General features: G+C 39.9%; 2 protein-coding genes across 2 annotated transcripts; both read left to right on the top strand.

Annotated features, from left to right (window-relative positions):
• The first annotated feature begins 46 nt into the window (after nt 1–46).
• Nucleotides 47–3,097, top strand: LOC137285208 (alpha-ketoglutarate-dependent dioxygenase alkB homolog 4-like). The gene is made up of 3 exons (XM_067817478.1): nt 47–285; nt 818–1,036; nt 2,432–3,097. The coding sequence occupies exons 1-3, from the start codon at nt 157–159 to the stop codon at nt 2,945–2,947; spliced, it is 864 nt and encodes a 287-aa protein (XP_067673579.1). The 5' UTR covers nt 47–156; the 3' UTR covers nt 2,948–3,097.
• A 496-nt stretch (nt 3,098–3,593) lies between these two features.
• LOC137277622 (potassium voltage-gated channel protein Shaw-like) lies at nt 3,594–15,392 on the top strand. Its single transcript, XM_067809441.1, has 4 exons — nt 3,594–3,623; nt 12,056–12,208; nt 12,470–12,997; nt 14,508–15,392. Exons 1-4 carry the CDS (start codon nt 3,594–3,596, stop codon nt 15,390–15,392), a joined length of 1,596 nt encoding a protein of 531 aa, XP_067665542.1.
• Nucleotides 15,393–15,898: the final 506 nt, after the last annotated feature.

Here is a 15,898-nt window from a genome sequence, read left to right as displayed (position 1 = left end):
GTTGCTTTCCTGAAAACTGGTTCCTAGTTGCTGGTACGTTTGCGATACTTCTCAAAGTATCACACATTCGTTCATAGACGACACCAAGTTTGCAGACTATAAACAGTGTGTGGAGCCAGGGATACATGCAATGTGTTCGTATTTCGTGTGTTGAGGATGCAAGTTGTTAATATGGATCATACAGAGAGAAAGTGTGGTTGTAAAGGTGTACGGACATGCCTCCTGTGTGAGGAAACCGCGGATTACAAAATATCTGCTTTACGATCAGACCAACAGCTAGAGAAGGTAACTGAGAAAATAATTTTACACGTATTATCTAAGTATACTTACAGCCGACTTGACTGTCACACCCAGTCGCGACTCTCGGTTAGGTTTATTGGACATTAATTAGTATTATACCACATTAGTATATTGTATGATATTATCTGAAAACGAATGACAAGAATACAAACTCTACAGAGATAACGCCATTAACGGGGCGTACCCCCTCGTTTTACACGGTGTGTGTGTGTGTGTGTGTGTGTGTGTGTGTGTGTGTGTGTGTGTGTGTGTGTGTGTGTGTGTGTGTGTGTGTGTGTGAGATCTTGTCAACAAATCATGTGTGTATATTAGATCAACTTGCTAAACTTCATGTTCCTAATTGGCATGAACACAATGTTTAGTTGGCTGAGCAAATATAATCTATGGTCACGTTTCATCAACAAAGTGATAACAGGTTCCTGTGGAACAAACTTTACACTATTTGTTTGGATCTTCTGATAACAATACAAGTTTCAAGATGATATAAGCAACACAATTATAAGTAGGTTTGTTTCAGAGCACATCACAAATCTACAGCTACTGCCACCACTGCAATGTGGCACACATGGATGAAGGTTGGAGGTCACATCCCCATTCAGCTGAAGATGGTGAGAAACTCGACTTCTCAGGCATACTCATCCTTGAGGATTTCGTCAGTGAATTAGAGGAGGAACAGCTCTGTGACGTCATCTACAGAACGCCGTTCATGAAGTCACAGTCCGGGAGAAGGAAGCAGGCATGTGATTAAAGTTTAATTTCATGCATCTTCTCAGTCCAAGCTGTATGCTGGTCTTTTCCCACAACTCAGCATTTATTAGGCCACACCAGAATGAGTTCTGCATGTTCACCCACTTTTTAACATGCTAACATAATAAATTTCACCAAGGGAATCCTTCCCCGGTATAATATTCCAACAATGAAATAAGTTAAAAGATTTTTTTATACCTGTGCTAGTATTGAATGTATATTTTAAGTGAAGTATGCATGTCAGTTTGTAATTTTGGTTTAAGATGGGGGTGGGGGTTACAGGTGGAACTAGTACCGACCACACCACAGGTTAGAATTTATCTCTAGCATGCTTGTCTCTGGAAGTAACCAATGGAAGAGATGGGCAGATTTACTGACTTGGTCAATGCATATCATAGTGTCCTAGTTGTGAGTGACAGACTGTATGAGTTGGGTGTTACAGTAATATTCCAGTAATAGCCCATCAGGGGGATGCCAGATATGGGCTTACCATATTGTAACCATGTGAGGAATTGAGCCCTGGCATTAGGCATGATCCCACAGAGCTCTCCTACGGAAAATGAAGTACAGTAGAACACGGATATAACGAACTCCAAGGGACCAAGGGATTTAGTTCGCTATGTCCGTTATTCGTTAATCACATTTGACCGCCATATTGGCTTATAGAGATGAAGAGACACGTATATACATGGGCTACATATTTTTATTCTTGTACACTGACATTAAAATTCTGATTTCATTGTTCAAATACATTATCTAGAACATGTTTAACAATCACAACAATGTCAACAATATAACACTTAACTGCGTTTAACATAGTCCACAATTTTGGAATGCCAAAGTCGAGAGCGATGTTTGTGTTCGATCTTACTCCTGATTCTACAGCCTGGATTTTCTGAAGCTTTGTGTCAAAGGTGATAGCTTTACGTTTGCCTGCCATAGCGACGAGAGCGAACTGAAGATCTGTGTATCAGTCAAGCTTTTAAACACGATGTGTTTCTTTTGTTGATTAATTAATGACTATCAAACAATGTTGATTCACCGCCAACGAGGTTAAACAATGTTGATTCACCGCCCACAAGCTTGATGTATACCGCTAAGTCGCTGAGTTGACACTGAGCTGACACTCAGTGAGTTCGCTACTCATGTCGTTAATTGGGCTTGGGGTCAGGAAATCAGTTCGCTATAACCGTTAATTCGCTACTCACGAGTTCGTTATTCATGTATAATTTTAATGATATTATAAAGGGACCATTGACGTGACTTTTATATTTGTTCGCTACATCCGTTTGTTCGCTATATCCGTGTTCGCTATATCCATGTTCTACTGTATCACAAACTGAAACTTTACGATCTGATTGTCACACTTTTTTTGTCTTTCCAGGACTATGGACCTAAGGTGAACTTCAAGAAACAGAAAGTGAAAACAGATGTATTCACAGGATTGCCTGACTTCAGTCAGTTTCTGTACGAGAGGATGAAGACTGTTCCCCATCTCCAGGATTTCATACCTGTGGAACTTTGTAATTTAGAATATGTGCCGGAGAGGGGATCAGCTATTGATCCACATTTCGATGATTTCTGGCTGTGGGGTGAGAGACTTGTGACCTTGAACTTGGTTTCTGATACAACACTGTGTTTCACAAGGGATGATATGCCGGATGTTGAGGTTCGTGTGCCGCTGTTGCAGCGATCTTTGATAGTTGTGTTTGGACCTGCTCGGGCTGTGTGGAAACATGCCATTCATAGACACGATATTAAACAGAAACGAATTGCAATGACTTTCAGGGAACTCTCAGATGAGTTCAGAGGACATGGAAAATTGGTATCCACTGGACAAAAGTTAATTGATGTGGCCTTGACCTTTACTGGCACTGCAGTCGGATCAGCTCCTGCTTGATTGTCTGATTCCTGCAGGCTTTATTGTTGCCAAAGTTGCCTCAAGTCTTTCTGTGCCTCAAACCTTACACAAATGAATTTTAAATCATATTGTGTATAGTCTTCATATTTATTGAAATTAAATTACAGTGTTAACTGTATTGTTGTACTATGTGGGCCATGAACATATGTTTGTAGTGCTGGAGTTACAGCAGTATTTCAGTTCTGTCATGTCAGTTATACTGAAACCAGTGAGTGAGTGAGTGAGTTTGGTTTTACGCCGCTTTTAGCAATATTCCAGCGATATCACGGCGGGGGACACCAGAAAATGGACATCACACATTGTACCCATGTGGGGAATCGAACACGGGTCTTCGGCGTGACGAGCGAACGCTTTAACCACTAGGCTACCCCACCGCCCCTATATATACTGAAACCAACTTCTAATTCAGTTGAGGTGTTATATTTAGAGCCAAAACTCAGGGTGTGTCAGCTGATGTATAAACCATCAAAAATACACTCTGTGCGATAAATAACAATAAGAAAACAAGGGATACCTTATGCTGATAAAATATTGTTGTTAATCAGGCCCCCCATAAGTAACAGAAATTTCTCAGCTCCTTTCTGTGATTTGTTGGTCGAGTTCTAAAAAACTCACACATCTAAACATGGCATCACTGGAAGGAGCACCCATCTCAGTGAGTTTTGTTTTTAGTTCCTACTATTTCATTTTCATAATTATCTACCTTTGACCACCCATGTTGAATGTGTTTAGGTATAAGATGTTGTCAGGACTGTAAATTGTTTTTTCAAGAAGAGATCGTCACTGCAAAAGAGCGTCATAAGTCATGCCCCTGGAGGTTGTTTATGTCTGAACATCGGAAGCCTCCAGATGCATGATTTATGACACTCTTCTGCAGTGGCAATCTTTTCCTAAAAGCATAATCTCTAGCTCTGACAACACCTCAAACATAAACGCATTCAACAAGGGTGTTCAAAGATGGATAGGTATAAAAATGAAACGGTAGAAACTAAAAACAAAACTCACCGAGATGGGTGCTCCTTCCAGTGACGCCATTTTTAGATGTGTGAGTTTCAGAACGCGACCAACAAATCACGGAAAGGAGCCGAGAAATCTCCGAAGATGGGCGAGCATGTTTCAAGTATTACCGACATAGGTGAAAAACATTTGTGACTGTTAACATTGTTTGACCAGTAAAGATACATTCGATGAAAGGATATTTATGCAAAACTCTCAACAGATCTCACTTGAGATCTGTACCTGTCTCAAGGTACTGTGTGTTAGCAACACACCAACACTACTATAGGTACAGGTGACAGTAGGTTTATGAGTGAGAAGAGACCTTGAAGCATGTCATATTGATCATGGCCTTTTATCTTAATATCACTGGAGTATTATACTATAGCAGTGATAAATGAATTACTCAGTTATTCAAACTATTACCTACAACCATTTGCATTGCGTACAAATATCAGAGTTAAATAATTAGGAAAGCTTCATATTCACTCAATCCTCTCATCCTGTCTGAACCATACCCACATGTTTCATCAAAGTGGATTGTCTTCAAGGTAAGAGTTCCGCCCCTACACCCCACCCCATCAAAAACCAAATTACAAACTGACATGCATACCTCAATCAAAACATACATTTGATAAACTACAACAGGAACCAAAAGAAAAAAGAAAACAATGAACTTATTTCATTGTTGGAATATTACACCCAGGAAGGATTCCCTGGAGTAAATTTATTATGTGAAATGAAGGGATACGGACAGAACTCTTTCCGACTTCATAAGTTATGGTATTGTCCTTCTTGAAGATATTGATATAGATCCTTGGACTGTGTTGACACTTCATGTAAGCTTCTTGCACATCTCTGATAAACAGTTTTGGTATATAATAGATGTATCTGTAACCTAAATCAATTTGTCACATTATTGTATTGATGCTTTGTTATGTGTGGAGCAGAATATACAATAATAACAACAAATTAGTTTAATTATTTACCTGTCACACATTTTTAGTAGCATTAGCGTGATTAGTGATGTAATGTGAGCAAAGATGTCTGACAGATGTTTATTGTGTTTTGGTATTAAGTCTACCAGGTTAAAAATACCTGCTTTTACTGGTTCTTGTTGAATAACCATCTGCACTCTTAACCTCATTTGCATGATTATAGGATTGTTATAATACATGTAGGAGATTGCTTTATCGCATCAATAACAATGTCCACTTATATGTGATAAATTGCTATACTAAGTGACTGATATTTATGAATACATATACAGGTATGAAATTCAAATGTTAGTGCCAATTTGATGAGAAAACTTGTGTAAATCATTTGTGATGATGAATATGTTTGCAGATTCTGTATATTTACTTGCTGGCATAACTCATCCCCACCTGGCCACTGCCTCATGTCAACTACTTGTGCCCTACAGTCAGTCTAGTCCACACTCAGCAATCCAAGCCAATCAGTATCCAATCCTATCTCTAGTCTTTCTATTACAGCCTTGGTGTTTTCAAGTCATCTGCACTCTTAATAGCCTTATCATCAAACCAGGGCCCCATTTCACAAAACTCTCGTAAGCCTAAGATCTCGTAACTTTTCTCGAAGCATCTGTAGCTCCTATGTTACAGTATAGGAGGTACAATGGCTACGAGAAAACTTATGAGATCTTAGGCTACGAGAGTTTTGTGAAACAGGGCCCTGGCTTGTAGCAGGTTCTACGTCATATCCTTTACATGGAAATAGAACACTTCATTTGTGTCATAAATAGCTTTTACAAACTTTCCTGCTTTGTATTTAGAGACTACCGGTATGGGGAATCTATACTGACATACATAAAAAATGCAAGGTTTTTATCCAAATAGGAAACAAACTCGGACCTAAATGGATATGGGGCTTTGGCATATAGTGAAGCCTGATAGTGTTATCAGTAATTTGTGTTGCATTTTGGAAGGCCCGAGCAAAAACACAGCATACCAGTCAACATATGGGTATCCTGCACACACTTCCCGTGAAATCCAGCTTGCATGAATTGTCACCATAATTAGTGGGTATAAGACTGCACAAACACTACGTCTGTTACTCATTGTTCAAGAATGCTATGTTTAACTCAAATTGAAAGAAACCAGGCTATCAGACGTTCGGAAGCTGGTGTGTCTGCCTAAAATGGTGCCCGTCATTACGACATAAACATAAGCACAGTTTACTGTCTCCAGCATCAATACAACACCACAAAGACCACAGAGGACCTTCATTGGAGCAGACATCCAAGGGTCACAACCCCTCAACAAGATTGGCACATTACCCATCAATATCAGCAAGGTCTGTTCTTGTCAACCCCTTTACCTTTCCAAAACTGATATCATCATTCTTGGTAGCCCATGAAATGTCATCACTCATATTATTTGTCTAACTGACCCTGTTTGCATTTCTTGTCTTTGATATTGAAAATTATGTATATGTATATCTGCTTTATACATGACTTTTGTGTGTGAGTATATTTGTGAATGGAACTGATGCCAGGAATTCCCGTCTCCTCATCAACCTATCTTTTCATGCCACACAAGTTTAGGACGGACATAAATGAGGGCTTACGAGGGAATATGTCAGAATTACTGATGTAACAAATATTACCAAACCATAACCCTTGACATTTGAATGGGGCTGTGGAGTAGCCTGGTGGTCAAGGTGTTCACTCGAAACACTAAAGACCTGAGTTTTATTCCCCACATAAGTACAATGTGTGAAGTCCATTTCTGGCGTCCTCCCGCCGTGATATTGCTGTGATATCGATAAATGTGAAGTAAAACCCAACTTGCTCACTCACACTGAGCAATTATATACTCCAAACTGTCAAGGTCATCATTTGTGAGTTACTGATGAAGTTGGAATTAGTAACGGAAGACTTAAGAGATTTCTGTTGTCAGTTATTTCCCATGTAGCTTGAGCCCGTAGTGATAATAATCCTAAGCTATGGATTTACTTTTAAAGACGGAAACACAGGCATTTTCAATTTGTGTAACTTGAAGTGTATTCTTTCTTTATATAGCATCTACAGAAATTCTCAAATAACACATTTTTTAAGATGTCTTGCATTTTAGCAGTAATGCGACATCTCTGCCGTTTAGTTAGCAGGGAATTGTCTGCTATTAATGCCAAATACAAGGTGTCTCTAATTCCTCCAATGCAGTAAGTGGAGACAAGCTGCCAAGTGCATAAATCACTAGAACGATATTCACAAAAGAAGTAAGAAATAAATCTTATATTTCCTTTAAATCTTACATAAGTTACAAATTTAGGAGCTTTATGAATAGCAACGGAAGTGGCAGACTTACCTAAGTCAATTTTCAAAAACATAAGTTGTGACTAAACAAAAAACATTGTTTCTTTATGAATACCGCCCCTGGACGCTTGATCACATACAATCTGGCGAAGGGGTATTGTGTACATACGTGTTAGAATTGGTTTCAGTGAATAATGTAATGAGAAGCAACTAGCAGGATATGTTGGTCAAAATGGAAGACTTGGTTGCTGCATGTGATTGTGCTCAGACTGAACACAACAAAGCTGCTTGTGTCAGTCCATGGATCTCTGGTCTATGCTCTGTTCTACAGGCAGCCAAACTGTTACCGCGGGGCAAAGTGTTGAATGATATAATAAAACAAAGGGGACTTCTTCTTGTACAAAGATCACTGCCTCTCAATTATACTGATGTCCATTTACTCTTGCTCTGCACCGACTTGAGGGATTGTCTTGCATGAACCATGAAGAGTCGTCTCCCTTGTACCACCAATCCGTAAACTTGGCGTGGTAAAAGTTTCTTGTCTGACTTTTGTTTAAGTTTCACCATCAGTATCTGTGCAGTAATGTGGTCGACTGGTAGGGGATATTGCAGCTGTGCTATCATGGACCAGGACCCTTATTCTCGAAACGTTCGTAGCCCTAAGAATTCTTAACCTTGAGCGTAGCCAGTGCGTTAGGAATGGGCTTATTAAGTTCGTAGGGCTACGAATGTTTTGAGAATAGCTAGCTAGGCAGGGTAGTGCAGTGGTCAACCCACCATACACTGGCACACTTAGCACTTTCTCAACTCAATGTGGCTCCTTTTCAATGTAAAATAAGTTATTTGGTTCAATCAAAATGAGATACATTCGGAGAATAAGCGTCAGTTTAACTGTCTAGTGGCATCATATTGGCCTGTTGGGACTATATCATTGTCGGTATACCTTCTTGCGAGTGGAGATAAGATAGGAGTTCTTACGTTATGACATACACCTTGTTTTTAGACGGTCGGTATCAACGGACAGATAGTTGCTTTCGTATCTTCCACAAGGTTTGGGATTGCGAGTTGTTGACAGTTTTATTGCTATTTTGTTCAAAATGCGTTGATGCTTAAAGTTAAATCCATGTAGATATATTTCTAAAGAAACCGAAACAAACACTAAAGTATTGGGTTCTTGTTCGTGTAAATGTAAGTAGTAGCACTTTGTTTGTTAGCATGTAGACAGTCAGTAGTAAAACCTGAACCAGACTATCTCCAGCCCCATGGTACTGTCATGGATACTGCGTTCCATGATGGGTACTCTTTCAGTACCTTCGATTCATGGTTTGCTATTCTGAAAAGACTGATTGAATTGAGACCAGTGGAGTCGAGCTGTTTATTTGTTTGGTGTTTAACGCTGCATTCAGCAATATTCCAGCAATATGACAGCGGTCTGTAAATGAGCGAGTTTGTACGAGACTGTCCAGTGATCAACAGCATGAGCATCGATCAAAGGCAATCGGGATGCGATATCATGTGTCAACCAAGTCAACGAGTCTGACCACTCGATTCTGTTAGTTGCCTTTTTGCGATAAGTATGGGTTGCTTTCGACCAATTCTAACCTGGATCCTCACGTGTATCCTTGAATTCGCAAGGGGTAAGTATATACGATAGAAGAGCGTGTAATAAAAATCTTTAGGCGCAGTCAGTCTTAGTGAGCAAGAGAAGCTGTCGAAATTGGTCTCATTGGACATCTACAAATTAAATATACTTTATTTCGTCCTCGTTGGTGGTCATATTCAGGCAAGACGCTTTGGGGTGGGGAAGGTATTTTTTATGATGGTGGGGCAGTTTGCGGTGGGATGGTTTGGCGGTGAGATAGTTGGTTGTTTGATGGTGACGACGTCTGTTTTAGTATTTTACCGTTAACAATTTCTTTAATCCGTTAAGTACCGGTAACCTTTTTAGTCTGAGTAGAGGATTATCAAGGGAAAACGTAAGATTTCCCGTGAGGCCCAGAAGTTGCACAATAACCTGAGTTCATTATTAATTCATTCGTTCGCGCTTACCTTATTCATAAGACATTGATGGCTTTGGGGATTTAGAAGTACCGAAACCCTACACTGACGGTCCTTTTGAGTCAATAGTATCTATTTAGTTGCGCAATTCAGGGCCTCTTGTTTAGATGTTGAATACGATTACATACAGTTTGGAATTTTACATCAGTTTGCAAGTACGCGATAGATCTATATGTAAGAACGGAAGAAATGATTAGCTCTTTAATTACCTCTATATGAATATATATATTATACGTCTTTGCCTGTTCTCACTTTGTTTTGTGGAGCTACATTGTTTGACGTGATTCTTCAAAGGCATTTTGGAAGTTGGCATAGTAATACAGTACATATTTTATGGATATCAACTTCTTGGGTTTATTTTCCCGACGTTTCGGGCGTGATAAGCCCCGAAACGTCGTGAAAATAAACCCAGGAAGTTGCTATAAATAAAATTTGTACTGTATTACATTGTTTGACGTCACATATCCTTTTCACTGGTTATGACGTCACTGGAATGTAGCTTTGGAAACAACGTTTATGACGTCACATCATGGCGGTGCGGAACACACTTAGTATTTGAAGATGGATTATTTTTACAAAGATGTGACGTGACCAGCGACAAAAGACAGTCGCAATGGTTTGTATTTAGCTGTTGTTGATGAGACACTTTATCCTTTCAGAATTTTCAAAGTACATATATCTATCTATCTTTGTGCCATGGTCGAGTCGACCCTTGACGACGCATGATGTAAAGTTTTGGCTTGAAGTAGTTTTAGAATATTCATTGATGTGAAGTCGCGTAGTAAAAATTATGCATTACGATGTTTTAAGGGTTAAAACGAAATTATTAAAAGTAGCAGTCAACAGTAACGCCATGTTTGACGCATAATCACTCACATTTATTGCATTTCTGACTAGTACTCTTTGTTACAATAGTCATAATGTTCCTGATCACATACATCACAAGTATATGTATTAACGATCCCTGAATCAAAGAAAAAGTCCTTCGCAAAATCCTGCTTACCAGTGTCAGTACAGACGCCATTCTGTGAAAACTGTTGTACATATTAGGTATTTGCTATGAATAGACCTAAATATATGGCCATCCAATCTTACTGCTTCCAGTTTATATGTTATTTAGCAGATTTTACTTATATTTTAGATAGTTTTGCTTAGAATTAATTATGTCATTTACGTTTATCCGTGTGTAACATTATATCTTACGTAAGTCACAAGTATTGTTTAACCTTTACCATATCTTCATAAGATGCGTTTAGCGTGCTACAGCACAGTTTTAGTCTTTACACAAGTGTTTTAAGATGGCGAAGTGTAATGATGTACAATATTCAATACTGAATTTCACATAAACACGTATGTTACTGAACAGCGATTTCATTTAATCATGTGCGTAAAACGGACTCTGTCACAACTAGGGCAATAGACAATAAACAATAAACGTTTTCAGTGAAATCTACATACACACATTTTCTTGATTTTTGTTGGTCTTGGGATGGTTGGGTATATTTTCTTAATTTGTCGTTTTCTGTGAAGATTCGCGAATTGTTTGTCACAACAATATTACGATTTACTCTTCTTGTTTTCTATAATATCAGGGGGCGGTAGGGTAGCCTAGTGGCTAAAGCGTTCGCTCGTCACGCCGAAGACCCGGGTTCGATTCCCCACATGGGTACAATGTGTGAAGCCCATTTTCTGGTGTTCCCCGCCGTGATATTGCTGGAATACTGCTAAAAGCGGCGTAATACTTAACTCACTCACTCACTCACTCACTCATTCTATAATATCATATGAAAGTATGTTTTATATAGTGGAATGTATGTTTGAAAATATCAATCATATGCTATTAAGGTGCTAATTATATTTGTACAACTACAAGAACTGTAAAACATAAATTACACGATGCCATGAAGACAAATTGAACATTCTTGTAATTATTCTAAAGAATAGTTGTCTGACTATGAACAGATGGAGCTAACTACATTCAAATGAACAATGGAAAGTTCAATGGTGAAAATATTTTCATGTGTTTGAAAATATTTGGTAACAAATTCTGGAAACTCACGCCTTACCGGTGGGCGTTTCGTCCCCTATAAGCACCATTACAAGATCTAATTGCATATCGAGACAGGTCATTATTTTCATTGTAAAACCAGTTGTTTTATGTTCTCTCGAAAGAACGTCAAATTTTGATTCACGGGCATTTTTAATGAAAGAAAATTAGGCCAAACATGCATCAATCTACATGCCAGTTTCGAATTTCGTTAAAAAATACAAGCCATGACGTCAAATATGATGGTGTCATGTTTTAAGTTTAAGTTTGGTCAAAATACTTCTACACAAGCTGAAGTAAATGAGAATCTAAGAACTTTACATATTACGAAGGGAAACACGTTCCGCTAATATTACTCTCCTTTCTCTTGTAGTACGAGTCTCCACTTTCTGTATAATTTGAGATTTTACCTAAGCAATGCTTTGCAGTCCTCACTTTTTAAGCTGCCTATACGTTTTTGCGCTTGAATTAACGCCATCGGATACGAAATATGATGTACAATATCTATTGATATTATTATTGTCGAATGTGGATCCAGTCAGTTAAGACACAACCTTCACATTTATGGTTTTATAAAAAAAAATGTGATTGTGACGAAAAAAACCCAAAACAGTATACTATCTACATTTCACCTCTTTTAGGTGACATGGGAAGTCTGAGTCTCAGTTCCATACGATAATATGAAATATACATCCACTTCCTCTTTCTTCAGATTTCACGCCTGTCAGCAGGCCCACCAGGCAGACGACACTCGCTCTTCCAGCATTCTGACATGCGCTTGCGCCCTTCCCGTGATGAACTTCCGGACTTGTCAGAAGTGCATAGTCAGTACTCGTTCAACGACACAGACTCACGGCAGCAACAGGTGATGACGTACATTCTTGGGCATCTTCACCCGTCAGCCTTGTTAGCTATGTTCACTCAAGCGTAATATAATACTCACATAATCCTCGTTTGACATCAATCAATGCTCTTGTTATCATCCACTGGTTGATCAACGGATACTGTTGTTTGCATAAGGCTTAAATAACAAAAAAAGTTTTTAGGTTGAAAAGGTTGAACCTTGACCAAAATAGTACAAATTTCATTTTAAAAATGTTAAATGAAAGTGTTTTTTATGACCCAGTTATCACAAGACCACAAGTCGACATCTTCCGATGACAACTCCACATCTTCAAATAACGAGGACGTCGATGACATCATCACTCTGAACGTCGGTGGTCGCATCTTCCAGACATATCGAAAGACGCTGTTGCGATTTCCCGATAGTCGGCTTGGGTCAATGGCTGAGAAGCCGACACGGGTCAGGTTCGATGGGAAACGAGAGGAACTGTTCTTTGACCGGAACTCAGATATGTTTCCATGTATTCTCGAAATGTACCGTGACGGCAAACTTCACATTCCACGTGACACGTGCGTCATTGGTCTGACGAAGGAGCTGGAATTTTGGGGCCTGAGCGAGTCCTTGACGTCAGAGTGCTGTCAGAAGTACTACGAGGATGCTATTGGAGAGATGCAGCTGACGGAAATGATGAAGGAAGAGTTTGAAAACATACGCCCGCGACGTAAGATATCAAATCCAGCGTTCATCGCGACATCCAGGGGAAGATTTTGGGAGTTTCTCGATAATCCCGATTCTTCCAAGTATGCTAAGGTTTGTATAATCGACAGGTGAATATGTTTGTTGATATAAACATTTTGCCACACTATTTAGTATTTTTCCCGCGGTGTTGTGTCCACTCTGTATCAACATAAAGACTAGATGTTGAGCTACACTGGCTTCGTTTGAGCACAGTTGATATTTTCTGTTTAGTCAAACGTGTGTGCCAGAGACAGTGGTACAATCAGTGTAAATGTCAACAGAAATTTTGGTGGCGAATATAGAACCAGAGTATTCATAATAATAGAATGGATTTTGTATACTCTGGATTGTAGAAACAGCCATATTAAAGACATCCTCGATATCTCCAGGGTATACGTTCCGATAAGTCTCCACTATACCCTGGACGCATCTACGGCTCTGCCCGATAAATTTATTACCTCCCTTTGCTGGCTCCGCCTTCTCACAGTAGCCAATCAGCTAGGCCGCCATTATAACCGAGCTTGCCAGTGTCAACAAAGGTAGCGGTCGCAACTGCAAAGGTTTGCTCGATGTGCGTCCCAGATTTTAGGGAAATCATACAAACAAATTGACAGGTCCGAAACTTTAAAACAACATATGCAAGAACGCCTTCTACCTCTGCCAGAGAACCTCTGCATGGTTTCTGTTGCCAAGTATAATCGGTTAGATAATTCAAAAAACGAAAGTGAGTTGTGATTGGTTCGCTCAACTTCCCAGCGTAGACACCTGACTGGATCAAAAGACAGTCAAGGGAGGTAATACATTTATCGGGCAGAGCCGTAGATGCGTCCAGGGTATAGTGGAGATTTATCGGAATGTATACCCTGGAGATATCGAGGATGTATTAAAGACTGACCGTTTATTTCGATACGATGTCTCACTGGGCCAGAGTATGAGGTTGAGTAAGTTGATATTTCTAACCAGTGCATGTGTTTTCTGCTTCTGAAGAGAGACTGAATGTACATATGAACCCTTTCAGACGGGAGTACCCCCAATGTATATTTATTGTCAGTGTTGATTTTCATCTGTTCAAGTCGAAATTAATGTGTGGAAATTAAGCCGAATTTCTTTAGGAATCTGTCATCAGAATGGGTCTAGGTCCTGACCCACTAAGCGGTTGTATCATTAGCACATCGTACGATTCGCGTAGCGATATTGACGGTTTGTGGAACGGAACCCAGATGCTAGGCCTTCCGTTAGGGTTCGTTCACGACTACGAAAACCTCCTGGTGAGACGTACTTAGATCTCATCACAGAGAGACATCGTATTGAAGTACCTAGGCTAATCCTGGAAACATCTGAACAACTATACATGTAATCTATTTGAGATTAATTTCTGTGTCAGCCATGTAATAAACAGGGTGTAAAAGGATTTAAATACATGTATTCGTATCAATCGTGCAGATTTGATAATTCATAATCCCGTGACTATGAACGGTGTACCGCTTATTTAACATTGGTTCACGTGATTTGCAGCTACAAATTTAATTCAAACTCAGAGTGTCACTTAGGTATCAAAATTCCACTTTTGTTCTTGTTTCAGATATGGTTCCTGTGCTTTTACGTGTTTCTTTTGATTTCGGTGGCCAACATTTTCTTCAGCACACACCCTGGGTGTCGCGTTGCCGTCGACTCCAATTACACAGACGACCACAATAATTCCTCTGATGACGTGACCGAGTTCCTCGCAATCCAGGCAGAAGAAAATCCAAAGATTAAGCTTCTCCTTCATACAAGACCTCACGTTGCTATCGTAATCCTGGAACTGCTGTGCGCGGTCTTCTTTACTGTGGAGTTCATTCTCCGTGTCACCTTCTGTCCCCACCGTAAGTTGCTGTTCCGGAGCTTCCTCACGTGGTGTGATCTCATCTACCTTCTGCCCCTCTGGATTGAACTGATCACCAGTGCAGTTGACCTTGAACAGTGGCATCAACCGTCTATGATTCCTGGAAAGTTAATCCTTCAGATTCTCATGGTGATGAGAGTTCTGCGAATATTCACTCTAGCCAAACATTATCGTGCTTTACGGATACTTGTACTGTCCCTCAGGGCCAGTGTGAGGGAGGTACTTCTTCTGTTCACGTTCGTCCTCTTCGCCATCATTATCTATGCTAGTCTCGTCTACTGCGCCGAGATATTTCGCGCAGACTCGTTCGAATCCATGTTTACGGGACTGTGGTGGGCCCTAATCACCATGACAACCGTCGGCTATGGCGACAAGGTTCCTACATCATGGGCTGGCTACTTTATTGCATCATTGTGCGCATTAACTGGCATCATCATCATCGGCATGCCTGTACCCATCATCACCAGCAACTTCCACCTCTACTACGGCTTCAGGTCAGCAATCGATGACTCCAACGACGCGAAGCTCCCAGCGCCGAAGTCGAAGGGCCTGAAGCAACAGATTAGACGCGGGAACAGCTGAAAGACTTCTCTGCAAAGTCAGCTGTAGGACACATGGACATTCTTAGTGGTTTTTAATCGATGCTTTAGATCTGAAGAAATCTAGTTGCAATGACTATTTCAACGCTGTGTAAGAAAACATGATGTAAGTACAACAACTTGTGACATGAATATTTGAATATTGCGTGTCGAGATTATACTGAATATTACTGAATACTAGTTGGATCCTTCCCAGGATTCATCCCGTCTGGGGATTTTGCATTACATGTAATAGAGAAGAACGAGTCTTTGAAAAGAACGTACCTGATCCGCCCCTTGCCCTGTCATTACCGGAATGGCGAACCAATATGAAATTAGTTAGCGACAGAAGTAGTATTTGCACTGACCATTTTTTGTAACATTTCCGAAAGCTAAAACGATCCTAATCATTGGCTTAGATAACTCGATATTGTGAATTAAGATTCCATAAAAGAATATCGAGTACGTAATTCTCGAAACAATTTGTCTGTGATGAACACCCGGGTTGTG

Source organism: Haliotis asinina, chromosome 1 (assembly GCF_037392515.1).
Source record: "Haliotis asinina isolate JCU_RB_2024 chromosome 1, JCU_Hal_asi_v2, whole genome shotgun sequence".
In the NCBI taxonomy this organism is placed as follows: Eukaryota; Metazoa; Mollusca; class Gastropoda; order Lepetellida; family Haliotidae; genus Haliotis; species Haliotis asinina.
This window is presented reverse-complemented; position numbering and strand designations above follow the sequence as displayed.

Coding starts and splice junctions, on each gene's coding strand:
- LOC137285208 (XM_067817478.1), top strand. CDS start 157: ATGCAAGTTGTTAATATGGATCATACAGAGAGAAAGTGTGGTTGTAAA. Junction 286..817: donor CAGACCAACAGCTAGAGAAG/GTAACTGAGAAA, acceptor GGTTTGTTTCAG/AGCACATCACAAATCTACAG. Junction 1,037..2,431: donor AGTCCGGGAGAAGGAAGCAG/GCATGTGATTAA, acceptor TTGTCTTTCCAG/GACTATGGACCTAAGGTGAA.
- LOC137277622 (XM_067809441.1), top strand. CDS start 3,594: ATGGCATCACTGGAAGGAGCACCCATCTCA. Junction 12,209..12,469: donor CAGACTCACGGCAGCAACAG/GTGATGACGTAC, acceptor TTTATGACCCAG/TTATCACAAGACCACAAGTC. Junction 12,998..14,507: donor ATTCTTCCAAGTATGCTAAG/GTTTGTATAATC, acceptor TTCTTGTTTCAG/ATATGGTTCCTGTGCTTTTA.